The sequence below is a fragment of the Morchella sextelata genome (assembly GCF_020137385.1).
Source record: "Morchella sextelata strain SCLS chromosome Unknown scls_13, whole genome shotgun sequence".
Taxonomy (NCBI): Eukaryota; Fungi; Ascomycota; class Pezizomycetes; order Pezizales; family Morchellaceae; genus Morchella; species Morchella sextelata.
The window spans coordinates 94,661-120,774 of NW_025408628.1; the positions used below are offsets into that span (position 1 = coordinate 94,661).

The 26,114-nt window shown below is 48.1% G+C and overlaps 6 protein-coding genes across 6 annotated transcripts; 3 read left to right on the top strand and 3 right to left on the bottom strand.

Annotated features, from left to right (window-relative positions):
* Positions 1 to 382: 382 nt before the first annotated feature.
* On the bottom strand, positions 383 to 3,898 carry H6S33_002391 (uncharacterized protein; the record flags this gene model as incomplete). Its single annotated transcript, XM_044833942.1, has 1 exon — positions 383 to 3,898. The coding sequence occupies one exon, from the start codon at positions 3,896 to 3,898 to the stop codon at positions 383 to 385; it is 3,516 nt and encodes a 1,171-aa protein (XP_044692552.1).
* Positions 3,899 to 4,236: 338 nt separating this feature from the next.
* On the bottom strand, positions 4,237 to 6,393 carry H6S33_002392 (uncharacterized protein; the record flags this gene model as incomplete). Its single annotated transcript, XM_044833953.1, has 1 exon — positions 4,237 to 6,393. The coding sequence occupies one exon, from the start codon at positions 6,391 to 6,393 to the stop codon at positions 4,237 to 4,239; it is 2,157 nt and encodes a 718-aa protein (XP_044692553.1).
* A 1,074-nt stretch (positions 6,394 to 7,467) lies between these two features.
* On the top strand, positions 7,468 to 11,730 carry H6S33_002393 (uncharacterized protein; the record flags this gene model as incomplete). Its single annotated transcript, XM_044833964.1, has 18 exons — positions 7,468 to 7,484; positions 7,558 to 7,684; positions 7,748 to 7,843; positions 7,906 to 8,155; positions 8,222 to 8,285; positions 8,364 to 8,561; positions 8,638 to 8,705; positions 8,823 to 8,923; positions 8,998 to 9,173; positions 9,249 to 9,413; positions 9,474 to 9,537; positions 9,607 to 9,752; positions 9,823 to 10,309; positions 10,364 to 10,561; positions 10,636 to 10,987; positions 11,050 to 11,159; positions 11,224 to 11,385; positions 11,443 to 11,730. Coding segments are annotated over 18 exons (3,069 nt in total), but the record flags the coding sequence as incomplete, so codon positions are not given.
* A 2,512-nt stretch (positions 11,731 to 14,242) lies between these two features.
* On the bottom strand, positions 14,243 to 15,274 carry H6S33_002394 (uncharacterized protein; the record flags this gene model as incomplete). The annotated part of the gene is made up of 1 exon (XM_044833975.1): positions 14,243 to 15,274. The coding sequence occupies one exon, from the start codon at positions 15,272 to 15,274 to the stop codon at positions 14,243 to 14,245; it is 1,032 nt and encodes a 343-aa protein (XP_044692555.1).
* A 1,513-nt stretch (positions 15,275 to 16,787) lies between these two features.
* H6S33_002395 (uncharacterized protein) lies at positions 16,788 to 17,576 on the top strand (the record flags this gene model as incomplete). The annotated part of the gene is made up of 1 exon (XM_044833986.1): positions 16,788 to 17,576. The coding sequence occupies one exon, from the start codon at positions 16,788 to 16,790 to the stop codon at positions 17,574 to 17,576; it is 789 nt and encodes a 262-aa protein (XP_044692556.1).
* A 2,877-nt stretch (positions 17,577 to 20,453) lies between these two features.
* On the top strand, positions 20,454 to 25,212 carry H6S33_002396 (uncharacterized protein; the record flags this gene model as incomplete). Its single annotated transcript, XM_044833997.1, has 10 exons — positions 20,454 to 20,474; positions 20,575 to 20,901; positions 20,972 to 21,197; positions 21,259 to 21,369; positions 21,638 to 21,667; positions 21,716 to 21,802; positions 21,863 to 22,036; positions 22,091 to 22,115; positions 22,280 to 22,870; positions 23,061 to 25,212. 10 exons carry the CDS (start codon positions 20,454 to 20,456, stop codon positions 25,210 to 25,212), a joined length of 3,744 nt encoding a protein of 1,247 aa, XP_044692557.1.
* Positions 25,213 to 26,114: the final 902 nt, after the last annotated feature.

A 26,114-nucleotide genomic window follows, 5' to 3' on the forward strand; every position in this document is an offset into this window, starting at 1 on the left:
CCGTTACAGTAACCGAGCTGTATCATGCTATTATCCTAGAGCTACTTCCCTAAGTAGAATGGCCTGCAGCTATAAGCCCCGCTTTTATTCCGTTCCGGGTGAGACACCCAATAGTAAGTGTGCCCTCATAACAGCCTAATACTAGTGTGGTTGCACCCGGTGGCCCCACACCCCTCGGTACCTTTCTATGCTGGTTCCCTCGTTACCCGACCGTACTCCCATCACAACCCATCACTCGTATTATCCTTGTTTCTTAACTTAGGAGCAATATTCGTGTTTCCTATAACACTACTCCCCCTTCCTAGACGTCGCCCTCGACCGTTAAAACCTCTCTATGATAAAAACCCTGTGGGAAAAGTCATAGAGTAGGAAAGGTATCGAGCTAGTCTTCCTTAGTCCGTTGTCGTTTCGGAGGCCGACTCGAGTCGATGACTGACCCTTGACTCCGCGTATGGGGCCAAGTGTTCGTGACCGGTTTGAAGTTCTCATCTAAGAGTGCCTCTTGGGGTTCGGGTGTTGCGAGTCGTTTTCGTGTGTTCTGTTGCCTGCCCGGGTTGGGATCCTCTCGATAAGGTCTCAGCAACATCTCGTGGAATACGTCATGAACCTTCCATTCTACCGGAAGATTCAATCTATAGGCCCTATTTCCTACAGCCGCGGCGACCTCGAAGGGGCCTGTAAACTTGTCCGACCATTTATTGTAACCGCCGAGGTTCCGAGTATCCAGTAGAACCTTTTGACCGATTGTGAACCGCTGAACTGCTGGTCCTGGCCTTGATGCCATCCTGTCAAAGGTCTTCTGCAGCGTGTCTCTCGCTGACTCATGAGCTAGGAGAAGGTCTTCCAGGTAGGTACTTCCTTTGGTATCCAGCTGTCCGATTTTCGCATCCGTTGGCCAATCTGTTCGTGGGTGGAAACCATAGTTACAGTAGAACGGCGATTGTCCTGTCGACGAGTGTTTCGCATTATTATATGCATACTCGCAAATCGGTAGTAGGTCCTTCCATTTGTTTCCTGTTCCGGCGGTATAGGCCCGGATGTAGGACTCGAGGTGCTGGTTGGTCTTTTCTGTTTGTCCATCCGTCTGTGGGTGGAACGAGGTCGAGAGTCTTCTACGAATCCCTAGTCGTTCTGTAACCGCAGCCCAGAATGCCGATACAAACTGTGTTCCCCTGTCAGAGACGATACTCCTAGGAAGTCCGTGAAAGCGCCAAATGTCTTTGACAAAGGCGTTGGCGGTCTGTTCCGCGTTGATTCCCATCATTGGAATGAAGTGAGCCATTTTCGTAAAACGGTCCACGACTACCAATACGTTACGGAATCCTGATTTCTCCTTTGGCATTTCTACTACGAAATCCATTGAGATATCAGTCCAAGGTGTGGTGGCTAACTCTAGGGGTTGAGGGAGTGACAAGTGTCTCCGGCGTTGCTTGGCTCTCTGGCACACATCGCAAGTCTTGACGAAGTTGGCTACATCCGTGGACATTCCTGGCCACCAGTAGTTCCTATCGATCAACTCAAGGGTTTTATCCCTTCCTAGATGCCCCGCTACGGGTCTGTCATGATGATCCTCAATGACTTGTCTGACCGCGTATCCTGGCACTACCCAACTACCATCGTGGGTGGCCTCATTCGATCCCGGGGTCCATTCAGTAGCAAGCTCCGTTATTACGGCATCAGCTTCCTCTGTCCCGAAGACTTCAAGGTTTGCGTCAGGGAGAGGTTCATCCCGGAACACTCTCCGAACCCATTGTCTGTCCTGTTCATACCAGTCTTGTAGTGGCTGAGGCAGCTCAGTACCTGGTATGTCGTACCACTGATCCAACGGAGTCCATTCTTCTTCGGGGTTGCCAATAATTTCGGGGCCAGTTTCTACGCTGGTCCGTGATTTTCTGACAAATTGTTCTGCGCTGAGCAACTGTTTTACGGGTTGTTCACGCATTACTCCCCCTTCCATAGCGAACTCTGGGCGCCTTGTGAGTGCATCTGGCTTGCCATTCTTTTCGCCTGGTCGGTAATGAATCCTGAAGCGAAAAGATGCTATCTTTTCGGCCCATCTGGCTTGTCTTCTCGACAACTTCTTGGTCGTTGTGAAGTACTGTAGGTTCTGATGATCCGAATGTATCTGGATAGGAATGTCCGTTCCTTCCAGCCAATGTCTCCAAGTCAAGAGAGCAGAAACTATAGCGAGCATCTCCTTGTCATAGATCTCGTAGTTTACCTCTGCCTCGTTGAACTTGCGAGAGTGGTAAGCTACCGGGTGTAGAATACCGTCCTCGAATACCTGAGAGAGTACTGCGGCCTCAGCCCAGTCGCTCGCGTCAGTTTCTATGATCGCTTCACGGTGTTCGTCATAGTGTCGTAGTATTGGGGCAGACGTAAATCTCTCCTTGAGTTCGTTGAAAGCGCTTTGCTGTTCACTGCTCCATCGCCATACGGAACCTTTCTTCAAGAGATCGGTCATTGGTCGGCAAACTTCGGAGTACCTGTGGATGAATCGTCGTAGGAAGTTGGCGAATCCGAGGAAACATTGAAGTTCCTTGACCTTGGTGGGTGGTAACCATTCCGTGATTGCCTTCACCTTCTTAGGTGAGACCTGGTTCCCTTTCCCTGATAGTACAAATCCCAGGAATTCTACCTCCTGTTTGTACCATTCCGTTTTCTCGAGGTTCCCGTATAGATGGTTTTGTTGCAGTCGCTCCAATATCTTCCTCACAAGAGTCATCTGCTCTTCCTTAGTCTTTGAATATATGAGAATATCATCCAAGTAGACTACTACGCCTTGATCTAGAAGATCCTTGAATATGGTATTGACCATGACCTGGAACGACGCCGGTGCATTGGTTAAGCCAAAAGGCATTACCCTATATTCGAAGTGGCCGTACTTCGTTCTGAAAGCTGTTTTCCATTCCTCGCCAGCAGCAATCCTAATCAAGTTATAGCCATTTTTCAGGTCTATCTTGGTGAAGAACTCTGCTCCTTTCGTCGAATCGGCCAACTCTGTCATGAGTGGAAGGGGGTAGCGATTCTTGACCGTGATAGCATTTAAGCCACGAAAGTCTACGCATAACCTCAGTTTTCCATTGGCTTTCTTCACAAACAGGATCGGTGCTGCTGCCGGGCTGGTGGAGGGGGCTATTTTGCCAGAGGCTAGCATTTCGTCCAAGTACTCCCGGAGTGCCTTTTGTTCCACTGGGGAGAGCGCATAGATCGGTCCCCATGGAGGCTGCGTTCCTTCCATAAGGGGAATGGTATGGTCCCATTCAGAGTGATCAGGTAGTCGATCGGCTCCCTCCTTAGAGAAGACGTCGATGAAGTCCTGGTACTCCATCGGTATAGCACTAGCGAGAGCCTCGCCTACCAATGCCCTTGCCCAGAAGGGGTGTTGCTCGATCATCATCTGTGTCTCGGGTGACGTCCTCAACAGCCTGATGACCAGCTCTTCTGGGTCTTCTTCGTATATATCATACATGGTCCTGAAGCATCCCTTCACTTGACAATTGATATTGTCGAAGGTGACCTTGTTCTGACCCCAATTTATGGTAGGTTGATGCTCCTTGAGCCATCGATGTGGTATGACGAGGTCTTCTCCTGCGAATGAGCCAACTTCACAGACGATGTCTCTGTCTAGATGGTTGCCGACGCGGAGGGTAAGAGATTGGGTGATATGAGTACCGGAGTTAGGCATAGGGGTACCGTCAGCCTGTCTGATGATGAGGGGCTTGGGTCGAGGTTGAGTTGGGATCTTGAGACGATGGACACAGTTCCAGGACATAACCCAGTCCTCTGTTCCGCTGTCTAGGAGTGCGTTGACTGTTTCTGCATGTTGGGTACTAGTTGCGGGGTGGTTCCAAGAGATCTCAATCTCAAGGCGGGTTTCTTGATTGTGTAAAGACATGTTTGTATGTTTTGAAAGTGTAAGGTAAGGTGGATTGTTCTTGGGTATAAGTGGGTTGATGTTGATAGTTCTTGTTCTGAGCGCGGGGCGAGGGAGTTTATATAGAAAATTCGAGCGTTTATCAAATCATAGTACAACACTTATGCGCCAGGTGTTTTCGGAATGTGACCCCTCTTCTCGAAATGTGTGTAGAGAGAATTTAAATTGCGTAAAATAACAAAACCGATAGAACATAACATAACCCGATCCCTTAGAAAAGTCTTCCTTTCAAAACAGAATAAAAAAGCCGTAACACAACATAGAATGAAACACCGCAAAAATAGAAATACCCAATCAATTTAGTCCTCCAAATTCGTAATCCTTGCCCTAAATGCCTCATTTTGTGGCCCCAATTTCCGTTTCTTATCACCCTCCCTTCCGTGGTCCTTTCTCCCGGAAGGATGCTCTTTTCTCTTCAGGTTCGTTAACCTGACCTTGCTCGTCGCCACGCAATCCTTTACGAAGTGGTTATCTCTACCACAACGGAAACACTTTCCTTCCTTCTGCCATTTCTCCTTCTCTTCCTTGGTAACACCTAAGTCATCCGAGGTCTTGGAGTTGTTGGCTGATGTGGGGAAAGTTTTCCGAGGATTTGCATTGTTGCGCGATTTCCACCGTTCCGTTTTTTCTTCGCGAGGTTTCACAGTGTCTTTACCTCGCAGGATTTCTTTCCGAGCCTTCACCTCGTGGTCCTTGCGTCCGACTTTCCGTACCCAGGCTAACCAGTCCACGAAATCCTCAGGTTCCTCAATCGCATTGGAGAGCCGTTGTTCCAGCGAGGAGTTTATTCCTGTTAGGATCATGGATCTGATGACAACTGGTCCAACTCGTGCGTCCCATTCTAGATTCTGCATCTCATTGATATAGTCGTCGATTGGGTCAGTCTGCCGGAGTTTATCCATTTTCTGCTTGGCCTGTTCCTGACTCGTGCGGTTGCCATATTGAGTGCGAAGTTCTTGCTTGAACCGTTCCCAGGTTCCGATACTACTGTCCACAGCCAACCTCTCCGTAAAATTCCGCCAAAAGTTTGCCGCACTACCGGTAAACTCGAGGGATGCCCACATAATCTTAGTGCCGTTATCCCATTGGACCTTCTTCTGGAGGCTGATTAGGATCTCCATCTGGTCGATCCAGAGTCTTACGTCCTGATCGGCTTTTCCGGAGAAGGGAATGTTGGCCTTTTTGGGTGCATCACCTACGGTGGCACGAGGGGGGTGCGAGAGTTCTTGCTCTCGTTGGCGCCTTCTTTCGTGTCTTCGTTTCTTACGTTCCAGCCGCTTGCGGCGTTCGCCTTCCGAGTCTGAGGAATCCGATGGGGATGATCCGGGTGCTTTCGGGGCGTTACCTCCCTTATTGCCATTCCCGTTACCTCCACCTTGTACTCCTTGACCTCCTCCCTTATTGCCATCCCTGTTACCTCCACCTTGTGCTCCTTGACCTCCTTGCTTCCCTTGTTGGCTTTGGTCTTCGAGGTCTTCACTGGATTCGGAGCCGGCTGGAGGGGCGACTGGTGGTTTGGGAGGTGGGCCTGATCCGCCGCCTCCTGTTACTGGGGCTAGTGGTCGTTCCGCAGCTGTTTTACGGGCTGTTTCCTTCATCTGCTCTATCATTTCTTCTAGAGCCGTCCTTGTTCCAGAGAACCCATCTACCAAGGAGACCTGCTGCTGCATGGTCCTCTCCAATTGTGCCAGTGTAGCTGCTACGCCGTCTGGGACTTGGGCTGGGCCTTCTTTCGGCAGCCTTTGAATCCAGTCGGCCAGCATAGTTATATGCTGGGCCTGCTCTTCCTGCCGCTGTTGGTGGGCCTTAGTGGTATTGGCGATCTGTTCCAAGACTTGGCCGAGGTTCGTAGTGGTTGCGGCTGTCTCTGCCCGTACTTGCGCGAGGATGTACCCATCTCGGCGCTCCCGTTCTTCTTGGTCCTGGTTGAACTTCATCTGCAATTCGCGGATGAGTTTGGTCTGCTCTTCGTGCTGCTGGGTAAGCTGCGCCGCGTGCTGCCGAGTAATTTCCCTGATTGCGGGCAGGTCTTGGACGCTCACAGTGAGGTCTCCAAGTCCGCGGCTCAGCTGCTGAACCACTGGGGCTCCTCTCCGTTCGATTTCCTGCCCGATGATTTCTCCAAAGGGGTGCTCGATACGGCGTTCCTCTAGGTCCATATCCGTATCCTCATCTTCGTCCGTTACCCTGGGGACCGAGGGCCTCGGAATAGAAGATCTCTCTCTGATTGGCGTTTTGTACGGGGAATAATCTCGATAGTCCCCTTGCCTGCGGGAGCGGGTTTGGCCATAGGATTCGGCCGGCTGAGTCGATCTGAAGAGGTCGCTGATTAGCATGTCTAGATCCCTCCTGTGGCGCTGTCTCGCCTGGGTCTCGACTATACCTCGATCTCTCACGGTGATCGAGCTCTCCATGTTGTAGTCTTCCTCCTGTTGTTGTTGATGACCCCTTGACATCGCTAAGTTGCTCGATTCTGAGTTGTGGCTGTCTTCTGCACCAGGGTTGAACGACGAACCAAGGGACGGAGTGAGCTAATCCGTAGGATTGCTGACTGAGGGTGACTTTAATGGGGAAGAGTTCGGGATAGTTGAGGATCTCCGGGTCGTGTTCTTCGAACGTGCAAGTGGTACCTGCTTCGGCAAAAAACCCGGCGTACTCAAGGTATCCGCAATAGAGGTGTTCAGCACTGCCTCTGCCAACGACAAAAGAGGTGGTGCAAGTAAAGTTGTTGATAGCTGCTGTTGCTACTCGGGGATGCATACGGTATCAAAGAGTCCTTCTAATATACTACTTTCTTATTCCTTTACTTGAGCGCACGGTGACTATCCGCCACAAACAAAATACTCTCAAGTATGGGTCTAAGCAAGTAGTTGTCTTATCGGGACGTTGATAATATGCGATCGATAAAATAGTAGCGTAGTGGATAAGGTACCATATAGTGTTTGGGGAAATGCCAATGCTAAGCGATAGTTCTGTAGCTTTTAAACTTGTAATATGGTAAACCGGATTCCGCTCGCTGAGTGACTGATGATGCCACTAAGACGAAGCGGAACCCTACCCTATTTATACATGTTGGAACCTATGCCAAGGCCCACTTTCTAATACTAATGAGATAACGATAATAGAATAAGACAAACAACCCGAAGATGACCCCAATAGAACAGCGCCCCCGCATAGTTCCGTTCCTCCATTCTAATTCCGACACGTAACCATGAACCCCGCAATTGCCAGTAACCGAGCTGTATCATGCTATTATCCTAGAGCTACTTCCCTAAGTAGAATGGCCTGCAGCCATAAGCCCCGCTTTTATTCCATTCCGGGTGAGACACCCAATAGTAAGCGTGCCCTCATAACAGCCTAATACTAGTGTGGTTGCACCCGGTGCCCCCACACCCCTCGGTACCTTTCTATGCTGGTTCCCTCGTTACCCGACCGTACTCGCATCACAACCCATCACTCGTATTATCCTTGTTTCTTAACTTAGGAGCAATATTCGTGTTTCCTATAACACTGTCACCTCCCATGATCAGTACGGAGATATTAACACGTAAGAATGCCCTTCCGATCCGCCTAGTTGGTCTTTCGGGATTGACGGAATGCTCATTTAACCCTGTTGATAGGCGGACCATCATTGGAGATTACCTATCGCAAACCATTCCGGACCTGGATTCTCGCGCTGGGATTACATGGAAGTCTACTTTAGAGCCTCTCGTCCAGGGTGCTTCTGGTGATTATTGGACCTTCAAAGTATGCTGCCCCTCCTAGCTAGCTTGACGTCGATATGTGCTCACCACTTGACACCCGCAACAGTCTGAAGTTACCTCAGTCTCGGATTCAACAGGTGGCGATTACGAACAGGGCCCAGCGATGTCTATTCACATCTACAAGAAGCCATTCCGCTTCCAGGTATATATGTTGCCCATCGCGCTATGGGATCTCCATAAACTAACAAATTGTACGTGCCATAGGCTTCCCGCTCACTCAAACCGTTAGATGAACTCTGGCCTCTCCCTGTTGAAGTCATACAATCTACACCAAGGCTTAAGACCGTGTGGCAGACCTCGGAGCAGACGTTTCGCTATAAACTGGACCCTGACCATGACATGGTCAAGAATGTGATTCTTGACGTGATCAAGCCCGGCCATGGAGAGTACATTGGGTGGGGAGAGCAGGGGGGTTCGAGCTTTATGAAGAAGCCGACCTTAATGAACTACTTTAGTTTGTGCTCCCTTTCCAGTGTCAACGTGGTTTCTGGTTTGTGAATGCGCGCTGACCTTTGGATAGACTGCGACAATATGCAGTACCAGCAGGTGTACAACGAAGGTCCTCTGGACCCGAGAGAGCCGCTGTGAGTATATAAACTCCTAACGGCAGATTATGAAGCAGCCTCGCCAGGTCACTGATCGAAACATTCGCGGTGTGATAGATACCACTCAGACCCATTCTTCTTGGACATCAATTCAAATCCTGAACACAAGAATGTCACAGCAACCTTTATCGACAACTATTCCCAAATCTGTGTTGACTTTGGGAAGTCAAATGCAGGATACATAAAGATTGCTACTAAGTTTGGCAGTTTGGATGTTATCTGTTTCTCCGGCGATTCACCGCGGGATATTGTTAGGTAGGCTTTCCCGATCGGATCTTATCAGTACCGATGGAAACGCTCATTAGCTAATCCGGTTGGGGACTGTCGAAAGGCTGTATACCGCCCTCATTGGTCGATCTGCATTAAAGCCGAGATATATATTGGGAAACCATCAATCATGTAAGTGCATACAGCGTCTATTTCAGTTCTACGGGAGTATGGCCTTTTGTGCATGATAAGCTCCCGACAAGTCTTTGGGTGGTTCTCGCATGCTAACAAGCTTGTCTGTGCTGGAAGGCTATGGGTATATGAACAAGCAGCAGCTCTTTGACGTTGTCAAATACTACCGCGATAGAAAGATTCCACTTGACGGATTACACATTGATGTCCCCTTACAGGTAAGATCTCCTCCTCCTTCCTCTAACGCTCTTGGGAGTAATGTACCTGTATATATACTAACTGATAATGGCAGAATAACTTTCGGACATTCACAGTCGACAGGAAAGCGTTCTCAGAGCCCGAACAAATGTTTGCCCAGCTGAGGAGTGATGGGATCAAGTGCTGTACGAACATTACGCCTGTCATTAGTGCCAATGACCTACCCGGCGAGGAGGGTTACAAGACCCTTCGCAGTGGGCGGGACAAAGGGTATGTTGCCCAGGACTGGATGTGTCCGCATCGCCTCGGAGTGCAGAGCTGATATTTCATTTTATCTTCCCTTAGTTACTTCATCAAGGATAAGAGATACACGAAAGGAGTCTCCGAAAAAGTATCAGAGATCAATTACATGTGCTATGAGGGTGGCTCTAGAAATGATATCCCAGCAGACGAATGGAAAAAGCGCCCAACCTTTACAACCGATGATGGCCGTGTTTATAGGGATGAATAGTATGCGCCTTCTATGCATATCTGAAGTAAAATATCAACTGACCTTTCCAGTAACTTTAGCGAGCACTATAATAAGGGTGGCCCTTACCGCGGAGGGGTTAGCTATGGGTACAACGATGGCACGGTTAGTGGGCCCTACGCCTGTCTGACATACGTTTGAATTACCATCACTAACTGCAGCATCTGAGTACAGCCAGGGCACTACGCGGACTTGAATAATGAGGATGTCCGTGAGTGGTGGGGGCAGCAGTATGAAGATCTTTTCGCGATGGGGTTGGAGTTTGTCTGGCAGGATATGACAACACCAGCGATCCATGAGTCCTTTGGGGACATGAAAGGGTACATAGCCCTGGGATTCCCACCTCAATTCATAAACCACGAGGCCATCGACACTAATAACAATTGGTAGATTACCGTCCCGCCTGATGCTCGACTTTCCAAACCACACCCCTTCCACAAAACTTGCCATTGAGGCATGGGCTGTGTACTCCTACAACCTCCACAAGGCCACCTTTCAGGGTCTAAGCAAGCTCAAAGGCCGTGAGAATAAAAGAAACTTTATTCTTGGGCGTGGAAGCTATGCCGGAATGTACCGTTACGCTGGCCTCTGGACTGGTGATAACGCCAGTACTTGGGACTTCTGGAGAATCACAGTCTCACAAGTTCTGTCTGTTGGGCTCAATGGCGTGAGTATCTGTGGGGCTGATACAGGCGGATTCGAGCCTGCTCGTATTCCAGGGGATCCGGAGAGAGGAATTGAGGAGAGAGAGGAAAAGATCTGCAATCCCGAGCTCCTCATCCGGTGGTACGTCGGCTCGACATTCCTACCATGGCTCAGGAATCACTATGTTAGTAGAAAGGACACCAAGACAGGAGAAATGAGAAAGTGGTTTCAGGTAAATGAGTTTTCTGAGTGAAGAGGGATCGAGTACTGACAAGATCTATTGTAGGAACCATATGCTTACCCAATACACTGGGAAGATTACCGCAACAACAACCGGACAGAGCTTGTGGGTCAGGCGTGGCTCTATTATGGTGTTCAATTCATCGTACAGTACTATATCCAGCTCCGGTATTCGTTGATTCAATTGTTATATGATGCCATGTTTGAAAATCAAATCCACGGTTTGCCTATTGCAAGATCCATGGTAATTCCTCATCGCCGGCTACTTTGTGCCAATGTGTTCAGTCATCCAAAATCAGCTGACATAGACATCCTTAGTTCTTGACGGACCCGCAAGATACTACCTTCTTTAATGAGAGTCAAAAATTCCTGGATGACCAGTATGTAGTCGGTCAAGATATTCTCGTCGCCCCCATCATGCACAGTCGCAACGAGAAAGGCCACCATGATGAATCTCGGGAGGTCTACTTCCCTCTCGGATATTTCTGGTTCCCCTCGAATCTGAGGCCATTCAGCTCACAAAGAGTCCCGCTGGTACCTTCAATCCCAGGTGGTAAAGTACTCTATATGACGGCACAGATTCCTGTCTACAATGATCCCGCAGCTGGGACAACACCACAACCGGAGGAAAAGGGGTACCCTGACGTGCTATTGCACTTCATCAGAGAGGGTAAGCGCATCGAGTATCACACCCCAAGTAGTAGCTCTCCTACTGACGCGATAACTGAACAGGTTCTATTATTCCGCAATGTGAAGTTCGCCAACATCTTAGTGATGGGAAAGTGAATCCCATTACACTCAATATCTATCCCCATGTTTTTACGCACAGGAAAAAGAGATCCGTAAGCAGTCTTATCATCAGGAGTTGAATTGGGTAATTTAGCAACCTCTAATCAGACATGACAGGAGTATACAACCTACCTCGACGATGGCGTTAGTTGTAGCAGTGCACCAGAGGATACTATGCGGGTGGAGCAACTTATCAAGGCTGCCAAACGAAGGGGTCAAGATGTCTCGGCCCTTGAGAATGCCAAATACGATGAATACCGCGCCGTCAACATTACCCATGTAATATATTCCAATAACCACGTCATATACTTTATACTAATCAAGTAATCTTCACAGGAGACGACATCTAGTTCCACTCGTACAGTGACGATTTGCCGGAAGGTAAAGGACGTCGACTACGATCCGAAGAAAGAGATCGGCGAGGAGTACACCGTAATCTTTTGGTACGAAAAGCGTCTCTACAACCCTGACTTCGAGATGACTGTTACACCGTCCTCGGGCGTAACAGTTGAGAAGTCTGACGATGTCGCTCAAAGTACATTGCATGCCGTGATCTTGAAAGTTAAGGAAACATTGGGCAACACGGAAAAGGTTGCTATTAAGATCGTGATGAAGGAAAACTGAGATTATGGTTACCGAAATGTGTCAGCTATGTTGAGTGGCCTTACACATGTCCAGCTTGGGCTTGGGTGATTAGCGATGTTTGTATTTCTTGATGTCCTGGTATATAGTTTCTACGCTATTGCTGTATATTCGCAAGTTTATATACGTGTTGCTATCACGCACCGGCCCTGCATGCCTCATTTACTTTGGATACCTTACACCTGCTCTGGCTACACCGCTGCATAGTTGATTCCCTATCCCCAATGAAGCTCGTCTTGGGGTTGACACCACATATCCTCTGATAACCAAATTCAAGAGGCAGAACACCCTCCACCCGAAAAACGAAACCTTACTCCTAGTATCAAAGTATTTTTTGTTGATGGAAACGGTAGGATTAATGTCAGAAAGGCTGGGCGCGAGGGGAGTTTAGTGGCATTGGAGGTTGAGATTGTTGCCGCCACTCTAGAGAGAAGCGGGTAGGAGTTACCTATCTGAAAACTCCGTTTTGATGGTCGTTAACGTTGTTTCTGTACCCGCAAAATTGAAATAGCATGCAAGTTACGATTCATTTTCTTAGACAGGAGTTTTCTCAAGAAACCTTTGGAATTCTAGCTCTGTGTACTGGTCGTATAGTTTAAGGAGAAATTGCTTTAAAGCGGTGCGCTTGTTGGGCTTCACAGAATATCACTCGTGTTCCAAAGTGATCAGTGCCAAGATATACTTTTTGAGATAGTGTGTGATCGAGCGCTTGGCGCCAAACGACTATACCGAAAGAAACATGTGCATAAATACAACGAAATTGGTGGAAACGAGGTTGATAGCATTTGGAATATTGTTATACTTGACCCCGCGACGCCTTGTCCGTTTGACTCTGGTAAACCCGAATTTTGACCTCACGACAACAAGGTCTACATGTAGAGAACCATATCCCTTCCATGGCCAGGCTCAATCAAAAGGCCGACTACTAGCTGCATACAGTAGGTATGATGCTTTGACCCAGGCAGAGAATATACCCTCACGCTGTGAGTACGTACGCTAGAAGTATCCTTATATTAGTTCGTGGCGAGCAGTATAGTACTAAAAAGCTTCACCCGTAGAGTTCGATCACTGTATCATAGCCGCGGTATACGGCTAGGGGTACTAGTCGACCTTTTGATCGGGCCTAGTGATGGGCACAAGACAAGGCAACTTGAGAGTTTGTCTTGAGACCTACATAATCTCGAGACAATATATTGTCTGCGAGGACAGCAGGGAGACAAGACTAGAAAGATTTTTGTTTGGCCTTGAGCATGAGATATACCACAGTACGCGAAATCGTCTTTTAGCCAGCGCGTTTGTTAAAACAGCTCCGTAAATAATAAATGAAATATCAATCAATCATCCGTAAAACAGCTCAAAAAGTACGTTCAAGTAACCCTAACCCTGGCGACCTTATTTATATGTAGTTTACTCATTTGGTGACATTTTCTGCACATATTACAATAGTTCCGCGAGACCACAAGAGCACAAGTAAGATTAGATAGCTGTCTCAAGGCCGGCAATACCTGGCCACCACAATCACAATGCGGCCGAGACTAACATCAATTTCCTCTTGTCTCGTCTCGAACCCATCACTAATCGGGCCTAGGTGACCGTGGAAGGGATACATTTGCCAAGTTGATTTTAACCCGAAGCCTTTGTAAATATCTTAGCATCATTGGCAATTGACCCGTGTTAGATGATCGCATGGGAAAAGACCCATCGGCTAAGTCAGCCACTTAAAATCTGTTTCCGAATAGACCAGGTTCCCGTAAGCATATGGTGATCGCTCTATATTCGTAAAGATCCAAAATACAAATCAAGCCATATTTTGGTACTATGTGTCGCGCTAGCAAGGTATTCTCTCGATTTCGACAGATAGAAATGGAGAGAAGTATATCTATCAAATAAACCCTCCTCCGAGAGAACAGATAGATCCCCCCCGCTCTACCGAACAGAACCTCAAAACGTGGTCTATTCAGCAATAGAACGAGTTCCATCGCTTACTGGAAGGCGTCCATTGGGTATGCTTTCAACAGTGTAATCCTCTCCATCCTACAATTCTTCACCCTAAAAGCATCACCTACCCAAATTCACGCGAATAAGGAGGCGAGTGATATTCTGTGATTCCGGAGAGTGAAACCACAAAATGAAAAGTGAATATATACGTATATACATGGATATTAAGAAGTGAATAACATGTATGCATGTGTACTTCTCATTGGGTAAGCTCTGAACTCCCAATAACTATGCTCTCCGAGGCCTACACCCCAATTCCCTCCATCAAGAACAAGAATGCCCTCTATCTATATACACATTTATATCGTTAAACATTAACTGGAAGGAGCTCGCTAGCATTTAATATCAATTAGGTGCCGATATCTATTGCGCACCTAGCGGTCAAGAATGGGCGGGCGACATTCAGGCATAGTGTTGCGATCCAGCCTCAAGATCAGATATTAGAACTCCTCTCCCATCCACCAACCGCCACGTTAGATATGCTTTAAAGCTATGGCTACGTCCTGCCCCCTGCCCTCTGTCTCACATATCGGCTGCGGGTACCAGTGGCGTAAACGGGGCTAGGTATCAAACTCTCCACCACCTGTCTCTGCGACGACCTTTGGCGGTCATCCAGCTCATATATTGCGCCCGCCGCATCCATCTCCTGGTGAATACTGTCTGGATGTCCGGGAGACGCAACGCGGGGCTGTATAGCCGACACACGCAGCCCTTGGTTCATCTCACTGCCGACTAAATATGGGGAATACAGGGACCCAGAAGGCGATACTGGTAGTACCTGTGCAGGGAGTTCGGAGAGATCAGGCGCGTACGGCACTGCGTCTCTGTACTTAATGCGCACTTGCTCGTGCAGTGGGTTAGGGATGAGGATACCATCGAGCTCTGCGGGAGGCGGTAGGCCTGCTAGCTCAGCAACCCGGCGTTGGGAGGGAAGTTCTGCGAACATTGAATGGGGATCCTTGGTGAGCGGTGCCGGGGCGGTTTCCCCCCGCATGTGATCGGGCTTTGGAGGTAGTGCAGGGGCACACTCGATTGGTCGTTCGCGCCCCCGCTGCATCCCTTCTAATTCTTTGGGTGGTCTTGGGGGTGGCTCGTTCCTGTCGAAGCGGGGATGCTCTTCAGGAACCTTTTCCGGTACCGGGGGTGTATATCCTTCATAGTAAACTCCTTCTGGAGGCAGAACTGGAGATACAAGCTCGGGCATGTTACGAAATTCTTTTTGTGGGTCAACACTGAGAACGGATAAATGTCGAGCGGGTCCACGTTTAGGGTCCGGCCGTTGAGTTTGCGGTTGATCTAGTGCTGGCCATACCAACTCATCTACTGATGTGATGACTGAGTCGGGTATCGAACGTGCAGGCTTCGAATTTGTCTTGGGTTTTGCCTTTGGCCTCTGGCGACTCGCAGTTTGGACAGGTGGATTCCCGTAGGGATATCTTGCAGCGTTGACTACCGCTGGGTCCGTAGCTAGCCTTCTTCTGCTTTGCGCAGCATACTGATCCTTCTCCGTTGAGCAGCAGCAGCCCATGGGTTAAAGATGGAAATTGAGTATTGTTAAGGTAGCATCTATAGATATGTATCGGGCGAGTTGAAAGGCTATCGGCTGTCGATTACTCGTTGGAGAACGAGTGGATAGTACTCTCCTAAATAAATAGCGTGAGGGCAGTTTGGCATTCTCAATTTAGCCAGAGATCGTGGGGAAAAGGGGGGGGGGGGGGGGGGGGGGGAGAAAGTGACAAATTTTCAGTTTGCCATGCATGATCCAAAAGGCACCTTTCTTTTGATGGATTCAAAGCTGCCCATGGCCTAAGTAGGTGAGGTTTTCCCAGAGGCGTTTGAATGAATATTTCTACTGGATGATATGTGTGTAAGTAGGTAAAGAGTCTCCATGTAGGACCAACCTCTTTCACTGGGCTTCGGTCCAGGTAATGGCTCGATCCAGGCAATGGGATTCCAGTAGTGTGAATTAAGACGAGTTGGTGGAGTCTGTAGGTAGAGCCTGTGCTCTGTTTGTGGAGATGTCACAGACTCGCTTAAGCTAGCGAATAGAACGGCGTCGTAGCATATCACTCGACCTATCACAACGTCAGCTTGGCGGCTTCGTGCTACACACAAACCAGATGTATGTAGGTGATATATGTAAGTAGGTGGACTTCTTACTCTTCGAAATGCTTTCCAGAGATCGGAGCCGTTCTGATGTGCTTCTACTCTATTCATATTGTAAAGTGCAGAAGCCATCGCGCCAATCCCTGTTGTATAAGGTGGGTACATCTATCTTAGGATTGGCCCTACTCCACGATGATTCGGATGATAGGTCAGACCACTTTTATATTTTAGAGCAGGGCCCCGGTCTTTAAGCGTTAGGCACCATATTCTCATATCAGAATATAAGCATTTCCACTACAGGCACTATGAGGCTTAACGGAGGCCTTGCTGCAGTCTGGGGCTGTCCTACATACGGATTATTGGCCAATCACTACACCCTCTCCGCCCAGAATAGCATAGACAGCCCAGACCTGCCTCTGCTCGATGTTCCCGTGTGCTGGGTAGAGTCGTTGCATGCGGGGGACAGCCCGAGCCTCTGCCAGTACATATATACATACTGGAGATCGATATCTTCTCCTCCCGTCCTGCTACTTCTGTCTCTGCTCTCCTCTGCAAGGTCCCCCATCATCCCCTCCCCCTCCCCTCCCCCTCCCCTTCCCCCTCCCCTTCCCCCTCCCCCCCCTTTCGCTCGTCTTCTCGCTGCTGTGGATGTTGCTGTTGTTGTTGATGATTACCACGTACGAGATACTGATATAGATACTTGCAGTATCTGATTGCGACATACACGCACCTCGCAAGGAACCGCATGCATGCAATTAACCCAACGAAACCCGCGTCTTTTGCACTTTCAACCTAGTCAGACTAATCACTCGCTGCCTTGAGCCGAATACCGAGAAACTGATTACCCCTGGAACTAGCCTTCTCTCCTAACCATCTCCCCTACATATATACACATCCAACACGACGACGACAAGAAAGGGAACAGCAGAACAACCATGGGCTGCTGCGGCTCACGAGAACCCCCCCCTCCGCTCCCCCTCCGAGACGCTAATGTCGACATCTTACACCAGCGAGCGCCCCTCAGCCCGGTTGAACGCCGGCCAACGCTCCCTCCGCGCCTGATCTCGCTAGCAGAGGACCAAGAAGCGCAAATAGCAGGTCGTGGTGGTCACATCGATGGTCAACCACCGCCCATACCTCCCAAGATCCCCCTCCTCCCGCCACGGCCATCGTCCACAGAGCTACGGGACCCCGAACGCTGGCAAAGTGTCCCGTCAGCCCTGGAGCTGGCAGCCTTGGATCAGAACGTGCCAAGGGTTCACCTCAACCGCTCAAAGACTTCCACCCTCGAGTTCGACCCAAACCCCCCCCGCGGTCCGACACCAGAGCTGGAGAGTAACCCTACCCCGATATACAACGCCATGGTCACCAGCCCCTCGATGCCCGGGGGCCGCGGATACAACCACCACCCTGAAGCGGCTATCGCGCGGTATCGGTCCCCGGTGTCGGACCTGGACCCGGAAGATCTTCGTGCGAGGAGCTTCTCGCCAGTCAGCGCGATAGACCCGAGGCCGAGGCAACCAAGCTTTATGGTGGGGCCGCGGACGGGCGCGCATATAGAATTGGAGGCCGCGGGGACGCACATTGAGTTACCGGCGACGCACGAGGCGGGGCCTCATATTGAGCTACCGGCAATCCCGATGGAGGCGACGGTGTGCGGGCCCGTGGAGATGTATCATGAGCTTGACGCGGGTTACGGAGCGGTGGAGATGCCGGCACGGTAGCGCGGTGGTAACGGACGGCCCCGGGCTTCGCATCTCGGGGGAGTACCAGCGGGGATAGATTATGGAAATGGGTTCTGGTGCATGTACGTTTATGCTACGGCGTTCACGGGGGGAGGTATGCAGGGGAAAAACTTCGTTTATCTTGATGCATGAGTCGGGATTGACTTTCTTTGGATATGGAGTATACGCCCATCCGGCAGCTTTTGATATTCTTTTTTCCTCTTTTTCTTTTTTATTACTAAATATTTGCATTGCCTTAATTCCCTTTCTTTTGTAGATAACATAGCGCAAGTACCTTAGAGGAAAGGTCCTGAGTGTACATACAAGTACATGTGTAGTTATGATATATATGATGTTACAAGATGCCCCACGTTTGGTGACTTTATGTTTAACGGATGGCTACAATCTGAGACACACCATCTCACTCGCCTACTGACATGCCAACGTTCCGCCCTGTCTTCTCTCCTTCAGAAGAACAACAGAATACTTCCTGGACTTCGTTCTTCCTGCGCTTAGGTCCGCACGATGGGAACCAGAGCTTCGGCGGAGCGTCTGTACTGCGGGTATGGTTTCGTTATTGTAGCATAATTATCACACCTCTTGAGTTATCCCCCGTTATATGCTTACATGTACAGCCACTCAGCAAAAGTGTTCGTGATTTAGTTTTAATGTCAGTGCGCAGTGTGGCGCACCCGTAATGTTGATGTTATTAATGTTGAGATTCAAAACAACGAAAAATTATATAATATAGTTCGTGACTATATATAAAAGAAGATAGGTCATTGATCTTATTCTTCATTGATCCCGGGCGCCATTGATCGCTGGGAAAGTCTTCTCTTGGGTTTTTTTTTTTTTTGATGGTCCACCACCGAAATCGGAATCACGAACACTTTTGCAGAGTGGCTGTATATATGTACCGGAAACAATTGGCGACGGCAATGTTTTGCACCGCACTTCCTTTGCGTACGTCCTTAATGTGAAACGATCAGTACCGCACCCGCGTGCGCTATAGTAACACAGAATTAATCCCCCGGTATTGATCCTCGCTAGCTTGCCCGGGGGGAGTTAACAACTACATGTAGCCGGGATATATATCGCGCGTTAATGAGAGGACCAAAGATATGCGGGGCTCTTTAATCCGGCCAAGCAGCTAGATGGGCTCAGACAGAGAGGCTGTACTACCGTGCACGGCTCTCATATAGTGATTTCTCGACTTTCTGATCGATCCTAGCTTGATTGCATGATGTAGGCCGGATAGCAAGTTTCTTGGTCGAATATATACCAGAAACAATAAACCCGCCTCTTATCCCATAGACCGTCAGGCCGAATTCAAATAAATGGAACCCAGCGCAGTTTGGAAATCGTGGTGTAGGGCGCGCCGACAGGAGAAACAACGATAGAAACCATCACGGAGTTTGAGTGTGATGATTTCTACGTTGCGTTACATACATAGGTTCTACTTATTTGAATTCGGCCTGACGTTCTATGGGATAGTGCTGATAATAGTACTAGTGATGGCCACGAGCTATTGCCTCGAGACTGCTCTACAGCCTCCAATTGATAGTACAAGTGGTCAAAAAGTTGATTCTGGACGTCCACCAGCAAGGCTCTCCGAGCTCGATGAAGATTTGGAAGTTGGAACTTATCAGTTGTGTGGTTTTCCGGATTAAGGGTTTGGCTATGCGAACAGTTTCACCAGATCGGCGCCGATATTCTATCAATGGAGCCGTTGGTGCTATTCAATACGGGACCACAATTCTCTCGCGATACTCTCTCGAGACGTCTCGAGACTCCCGAGACGTATCCATCGCCAATTGGGTACGAGACGAAACAATTAGCTCTTAATCTGGTTTCGTCTTGTCTCGTGTCCATCACAAGAGAATACACTAGGCTGCAGTATGTATATTGTTGGAATGCATGTCTCGTTCAAGGCGCTTAAGGCAGGAAGGTGATGTCGAGCCCTGAAGAACTCGCTGTCGAATAGAAAAGGATCCGCTGGGAAGACTCAAGAGGAATGGTGTCCTAACCGGGCTCTTATAAGGTAGCTTGTATTATCTTTAGACATCGATATTGATTGAATGCCTCAGACGCGTCCTACTTTCAACATATATACTTATGTACCCAATTCAATGCGAGTGATACCCCATGTTTAAGGAACTTATTGTTCTCTGAGAGCTTATACACCGTGGCCGCACCGTACTGGATGCTACATTCGGTCCTAATGGAAATTCCGGCTTATGATTCGATCCTAGAGTACAGCGATAGGTAATTGATCATGGGGGTGATTCGGTCTGGAGGGACAGGACCTACAGCCACTCAGCAAAAGTGTTCGTGATTTAGTTTTAATGTCAGTGCGCAGTGTGGCGCACCCGTATTCATGATGTTATTAATGTTGAGATTCAAAATAAGGAAAAATATATAATATGATTAGTTGATGACTATATATAAAAGAAGATAGGTCATTGATCTTATTCTTCATTGATTCCGGGCGCCATTGATCACTGGGAAAGTCTTCTCTTGGAATTTTTTTGATGCTCCGCTACGGTTACCCATGGAGAAATATCTCACTTCGAAATCGGAATCACGAACACCTTTGCAGAGTGGCTGTACTGTTACAGCGTTGCTATTCGTCGCCTTGCGCAGTCCATATATATCAGCCGCACATATCATGATCAGTTCACGACAAACACCCGCGCCTAGATGCCTACAGCTCGACCTGTACATGTTCGCTCCTCACGTCGCCATTATATATCGTTCTAACATTCATCCACCCTCGGCAGTGTCCTGCTAGATATATACTTTCAGTGCCCCGCGCTACATACCTGTCTCAGCATATAGCCTCACCAGTTTTGGCACGTTACGAAAAGAGTTCGCTCTATGGCGAAACCGACGGGAATGGTAAGTCAGAATTCTCGTCCAGGCCTTCGAACATTCTCTCGGTGGTTCGCACCCCCATCCAAATCAGAGGTTCTTGGATCACTGACTCCATTTCGACTAGCATAACCTCGTTGTATCACCACTGAGCAAAACCTCACTCTGGATGAAGGCATTCCAAGAGTTGTGTGAGGATGAAAAAGCAGCGCTTCCTTCTGCTGGAAATGATAGTCCCGAAGCACTCCTGAAAGACATAAAAAGCCATGCGGCTGGTCTACGTGCGAAAGATGGATGGAAAGTCAAATTTAAGGGGACTGAAATAGTGGTTAGAGATCTAGTAGATAAGCTACTGACATGGGTTGATAAATTCAAAACTATTGGAGATATTGCGATTCAGTATGATCCAGTCCATGCTGCCCTACCATGGGCTGGTATACGGTTTTTGTTAATGGTTCACCGCGCCCCCCCCCCCCCCCCCCCCCAAAACCTAGTCTCTTGGGCAGGCACTAATGAGAAAATAGGTTTCTCTTAGCAACATGGAAGCTATGGGAGTGATCATGATTGGCATCGAAAGGGTAGCAAGATTAGCGGTTCGAAGTGCTGTCTATGAGGCGCTGTATCTTGGTTCAGCATCAACTGTTTCCACTCCCCTCCGTACGGCATTGACGAGTGGTCTTCTGGAGCTCTACATTGCTGTATTGAAATTTCTTTCTTGCGCAAAAACGTATTGTGTTCAATCCACTACTAGTAGGCTATTTTATTCACCTCAACACGAGATAAGTATGTCTTTATTTAACGTATTTTATAGCTCGCGTTCTTCGTTTCGTTTTAGACTTGGGGGGGGTAAAATCTTTCTTTGAGGCCATCGGGGAGAAAGAGGTTCTTCTTGAAATGGAATTGAAAATAGCAGAAAGAGAAAGTAAGTGTATCAGTTCCCTTACCAACTGGGTAATCAGGCTAGATCCCCATGTGTTACCGAATAGGAGATGGTTATGTGTTTATTCATCTGCTCAACGCTGGCGTTGTTTACCCTCTCATTGAGTTTATTACCACGCAGTACCAGCTGAGAGGTACATCGACTCAATGAAAGGACGAACAGTAATGGTGTTCCCCACAGAACAGAAACCATATCTGGTCCAAGGATAATACACTTCAATTTCGGGGCTCACTAACTAACAAAATCCCAGGTCAAAGTAACCACAGGGCTATACTTAAAGGTCAAAGCCAAACTCTAAAGAAAGCAGATTCATATTGACATCCTTTAGAGAAGAGCGAGAAAGTAGAGGAATTCCTAAGAGAAATTGATACAGCTGTTGTGTTGTTGTACGACGAATTTCTGGCCTATATCCACGGTTTTCCCATTCGAGACCCTAAATAAATCCAAAACTAAAGCTGATTGTAATGCCCACCAGCTGAAAAACGACATGACATACTGAAGTGGCTTTCAAGTATCGAGTTTATAAAGCATCACGAAACCGCGCGAGAAGACCTCCTGGAAAATACGGGCCATTGGCTGCTCAAGGAGGAGCAATTTCGTGAATGGCGATCGTCCAGAACCTCTGATATCCTCTGGTTGCACGGAATTCGTAAGACCCTTGCCTTCATACTTGGATAGAGTCAAGTTCTTACCTCTCTTGCAGCTGGTGCGGGGAAAACAAAACTTACGTACGTGAGATATAGATATATATCCTGATCTACCAATGCACAGAGATGAAGTTGGAGGTTTCGGGCATCAGTAGAAATTTAAATGCATTACCGGATCTTTTGCCTGTATCTCCTTTCTCTACGCATGTTCTTAATCAATTCTTCTCGAATCTAACAAGTAATAGGTGTATGGTGATCGAATTTTTAAAATCTCTACCCCAGAGCGACGGACCTGTAGTATATTTTTACTGCAAGCGGGACGACCCCCAGCGCCGGAATCCAGAGATCATTATGCAGGCTATCCTGAAACAACTTTCACTTGCATTTCAAAGTATACCAAATCTGGCGATACACGAATATGATCAAAGAGAGAGAGAGGGGCAAGCAGCAGGGTCTTTGGCGTTCAATGAATGCAAAAGTTTGATTGCTTCACTGCTTAACATGTACTCACATACGACAATCGTAATCGATGCCCTAGATGAGAGCGACCCGTATGAGCGTTGGCGATTACTCGGGTTGTTTGAGAACATGATCGATTCCACAAAGAGCCCAATCAAAATATTTGTGTCCAGTAGGGACGATATGGATATTAAGCTGAGACTGGAAAGCGTACCCAACCATTACATCGACGCAAAAGACAACACTGGAGACATCAACCGTTTCGTCCTTCGAGAAGTCAAGAACGCTATAAATAATAAACGATTACTTTATGGCATGGTTCCGGACAAATTGAGAGAGCAAATTATACAAGTCATTTCAGAAAGATCTAACGGGATGTAAGTAGAGTATACAGAAATACTCATGTCTTCTCTAAACGAAGTGTGCCCTGAATGAAAGGAAGACTGTTTGGATCAATCAACCAACGGGCCTTTGATTTGCTGCTTTGTCCAGGGCATACGACGTTCGACTCGATGGCGGTTGTTCTGATGGGCCTTGCTCTATATACTAACGCTTCCTAATTTACAGGTTTCTATGGGCTGATCTTCAGATCAAGAATCTTTACCGACTGAAGTCACCGGAGGAAATAGAGGCGAATTTGGGGAAATTACCCAAGACCTTGGAAGTGACATATTCTCGAATGTGGCAAGATATTCTTACCGAACTGGCAACGAACACTCAACGGGAAATCACGGAGAAAGCATTGATGTGGCTCATGTGCCCATTGGAACCGCCCGAACCAAAACTCTGGGCCGAATTCACTTACTGGCCTGCAGCGGTCCCCCAGAAAGGTGTTGATGCCCTATTTGACCTTTGCCGGAACCTTGTAAAACGGGATAAACGGGTCGATCGTGTAATATTCGCACATTTATCAGTCCAGGAATACTTCGAAAGCTATATTACGACTGTGAAAGCGAATTCTATGGCTGCCAAGTGTTGTCTTTCACTGTTGACCCACCGCGACGGCTTACCACCCGCGGGGCAACCATCGCTGTGCGTCCCATATTCGATCAATTACTGGGCACAGCATGTCAATCTTGCTTATAATGGTGAGCATGAGATGGCCAATGACCTGCGAGAATTGCTGTTGCGTTTCTTAGGGACACCAGCTGAACCAAGCCAATCTTACTCAAATTGGTTCACTGCTGCTTTCTCCCCATATAAGTACAATGACACAGCCATCGACCGCTTCAAAATTGTAAACCACTTAAAGTCTGAACCGCTAAATCCGTTTTTTGCAATGTCATATTTTCGTTTTGGGGAAGCCCTTTTGCCTCAATGGGAATCTAGCATACATAGCGTTGATATCAATATCAGAAACGGTCAAGGGGAAACACTGTTATTGGTTGCAGTCCGATCAGGGAACGAACGAGTTATGGACTTTTTATTGGAGAAAGAGGCAGATGTTAATATGGCATCCGATATGGATTACCCACTAAAAGTAGCGATTGAGAACGGACATAGCGGGGCAGCAATCAAGCTACTTTCCAAGGGGGCCATTGTTACTAGTATGACCTACGACTACCGTCGTCCCCGGAATGTGTTGGAGGAAGCAGCACATCTAGGATCCAGTGTTGTGATAGAGGAAATGATGTCTATAGACACTAGACTTGAGATCACTGAAGGGGTTCTAGTAGAGGCCACGAATAATTCAAAGAGGGGGCGAGAGGTTATAGGGCTTCTATTATCACGTAACCCCGATATTGTGATCACCGAGGCGGTTTTGGTAGCGGCGGCGCATCATGATTGCGGTGATGGGGTTATAGAGCTTCTATTATCACGTAACCCCGATATTGTGATCACCGAGGCGGTTATGGTAGCGGCGATTAGTAATGAATTCCGGAGGACGAAAGTTATAGAGCTTCTGTTGTCACGTAACCCCGATATCGTGATCACCGAGGCGGTTATGGTAGCGGCAACCCATCATAAGTGGGGCGATCGCGATGCATATGGGGTTACAATTATAAAGCTTCTAACATCACATAACCCCGATATCATGATCACCGAGGCGGCTATAATAGCGGCGATGAGCAATGAACACTGGGGGAAGGAACTTATAGCTATTATTCTATCACATAACCCCGATATCGTGATCACCGAGGCGGCTATGGTAGCGGCGGCCCGTCATAAGTGGGGCGGTGGGGTTAGAATTTTCAAGTTTCTAACACCACATAACCCCGATATCATGATCACCGAGGCGGTTATAATAGCGGCGATGAGTAATGAATACTGGGGGAAGGAACTTATAGATATTCTTCTATCACATAACCCCGATATCGTGATCACCGAGGCGGCGATAGCAGCGGCAGCGCATCATGATTGTGGCGATGGGGTTATAGAGCTTCTATTATCACGTAACCCCGATATCGTGATCACCGAGGCGGTTATAATAGCGGCGATTAGTAACGACTACCGGGGGAAGGAAGTTATAGTTATTCTTCTATCACATAGCCACGATATTGTGATCACCGAGGCGGCGATGGTAGCGGCGGCGCGCAATCCCTATGGCAATGAGGCTGTGGAATTACTCCTACCAAGATGTTCTGAGACCGCGATCACCGACACAGTGATCGTCGCGGCGGCGAGCAATTCATTGAAAGGATTCGAGATAATCAGATTGATACTAATGGCAAACCCCGAAGTTGAGATCACCGATGCCTTTCTCGTCGCGGCGGAGTAGAATACCCGACAAGGCAGCAATATCTTGGCCTTGGTAAAGCGCAGTCGCACATTAATGCCCTCCCTACGTGACCCGGTGAGTTCTATACTTTTCCAAAGAGCTCGGCTGGTGAGGATTTCTTCAAGACGATGTTAGTGTTTTAGCTGACCAATACCATATGTAGAACGATCAGTCATAGGGCGGAAGTCAACATATATACATACATGTAGCTATAGGGCTGGACAGGGATTGTTTAAGCTTGATTATTACTCCAGTATTTGCATTGAATGTTCTGTTTTGTCTCTGCTCTAGCTTGAGGGGGGGGAGGGGGGCGGAACTTTTTAGGACTCGCGCGGCCGGTTTGAAGCCGCCTAAGGAACTGTGGCGAGTGATCTGGCAGCCAATAACAGCTCGAGTTTTTGCAGTCTTTAGATCAATTACCTTTTTTTTGTATGAGCGGCTTCAATCCGGCAGCGCGAGTAGTTGAAACTACAGTTTCTGTATCTGAACTTTGAGTGCAGGTACTGGTGGAGAGCGGCCCGCATATTATGTGATATATATGGGGATTTACATATGCATAGTAACTAACGAGAGATTTGCCGCATAAGGCCAAGTATAGCTTAAGTCGGGATCAAGATCTATATAGGGAATAAATCAAACACAGTTGATGGGGGTCTTGTTGTGCGAGGAGGCCGGATCCGCGTAGCCTGGGTTACTAAACTTAATTAATAAAGATAAGTATATCGTCAGTTGGCCAATTGCAATCATGAGAGACATGCACAAGAATGCCAAGCCCACGCCCCAGCCAAGTTAATCCGAGTGATCGGGCATGAACGAAACACAGGCAGGGACTATAACATGTAATCATAAACAGCCCTCATGCAATTTACATAGTTGGCAACAATAAAAACCTAAGCTCTAGC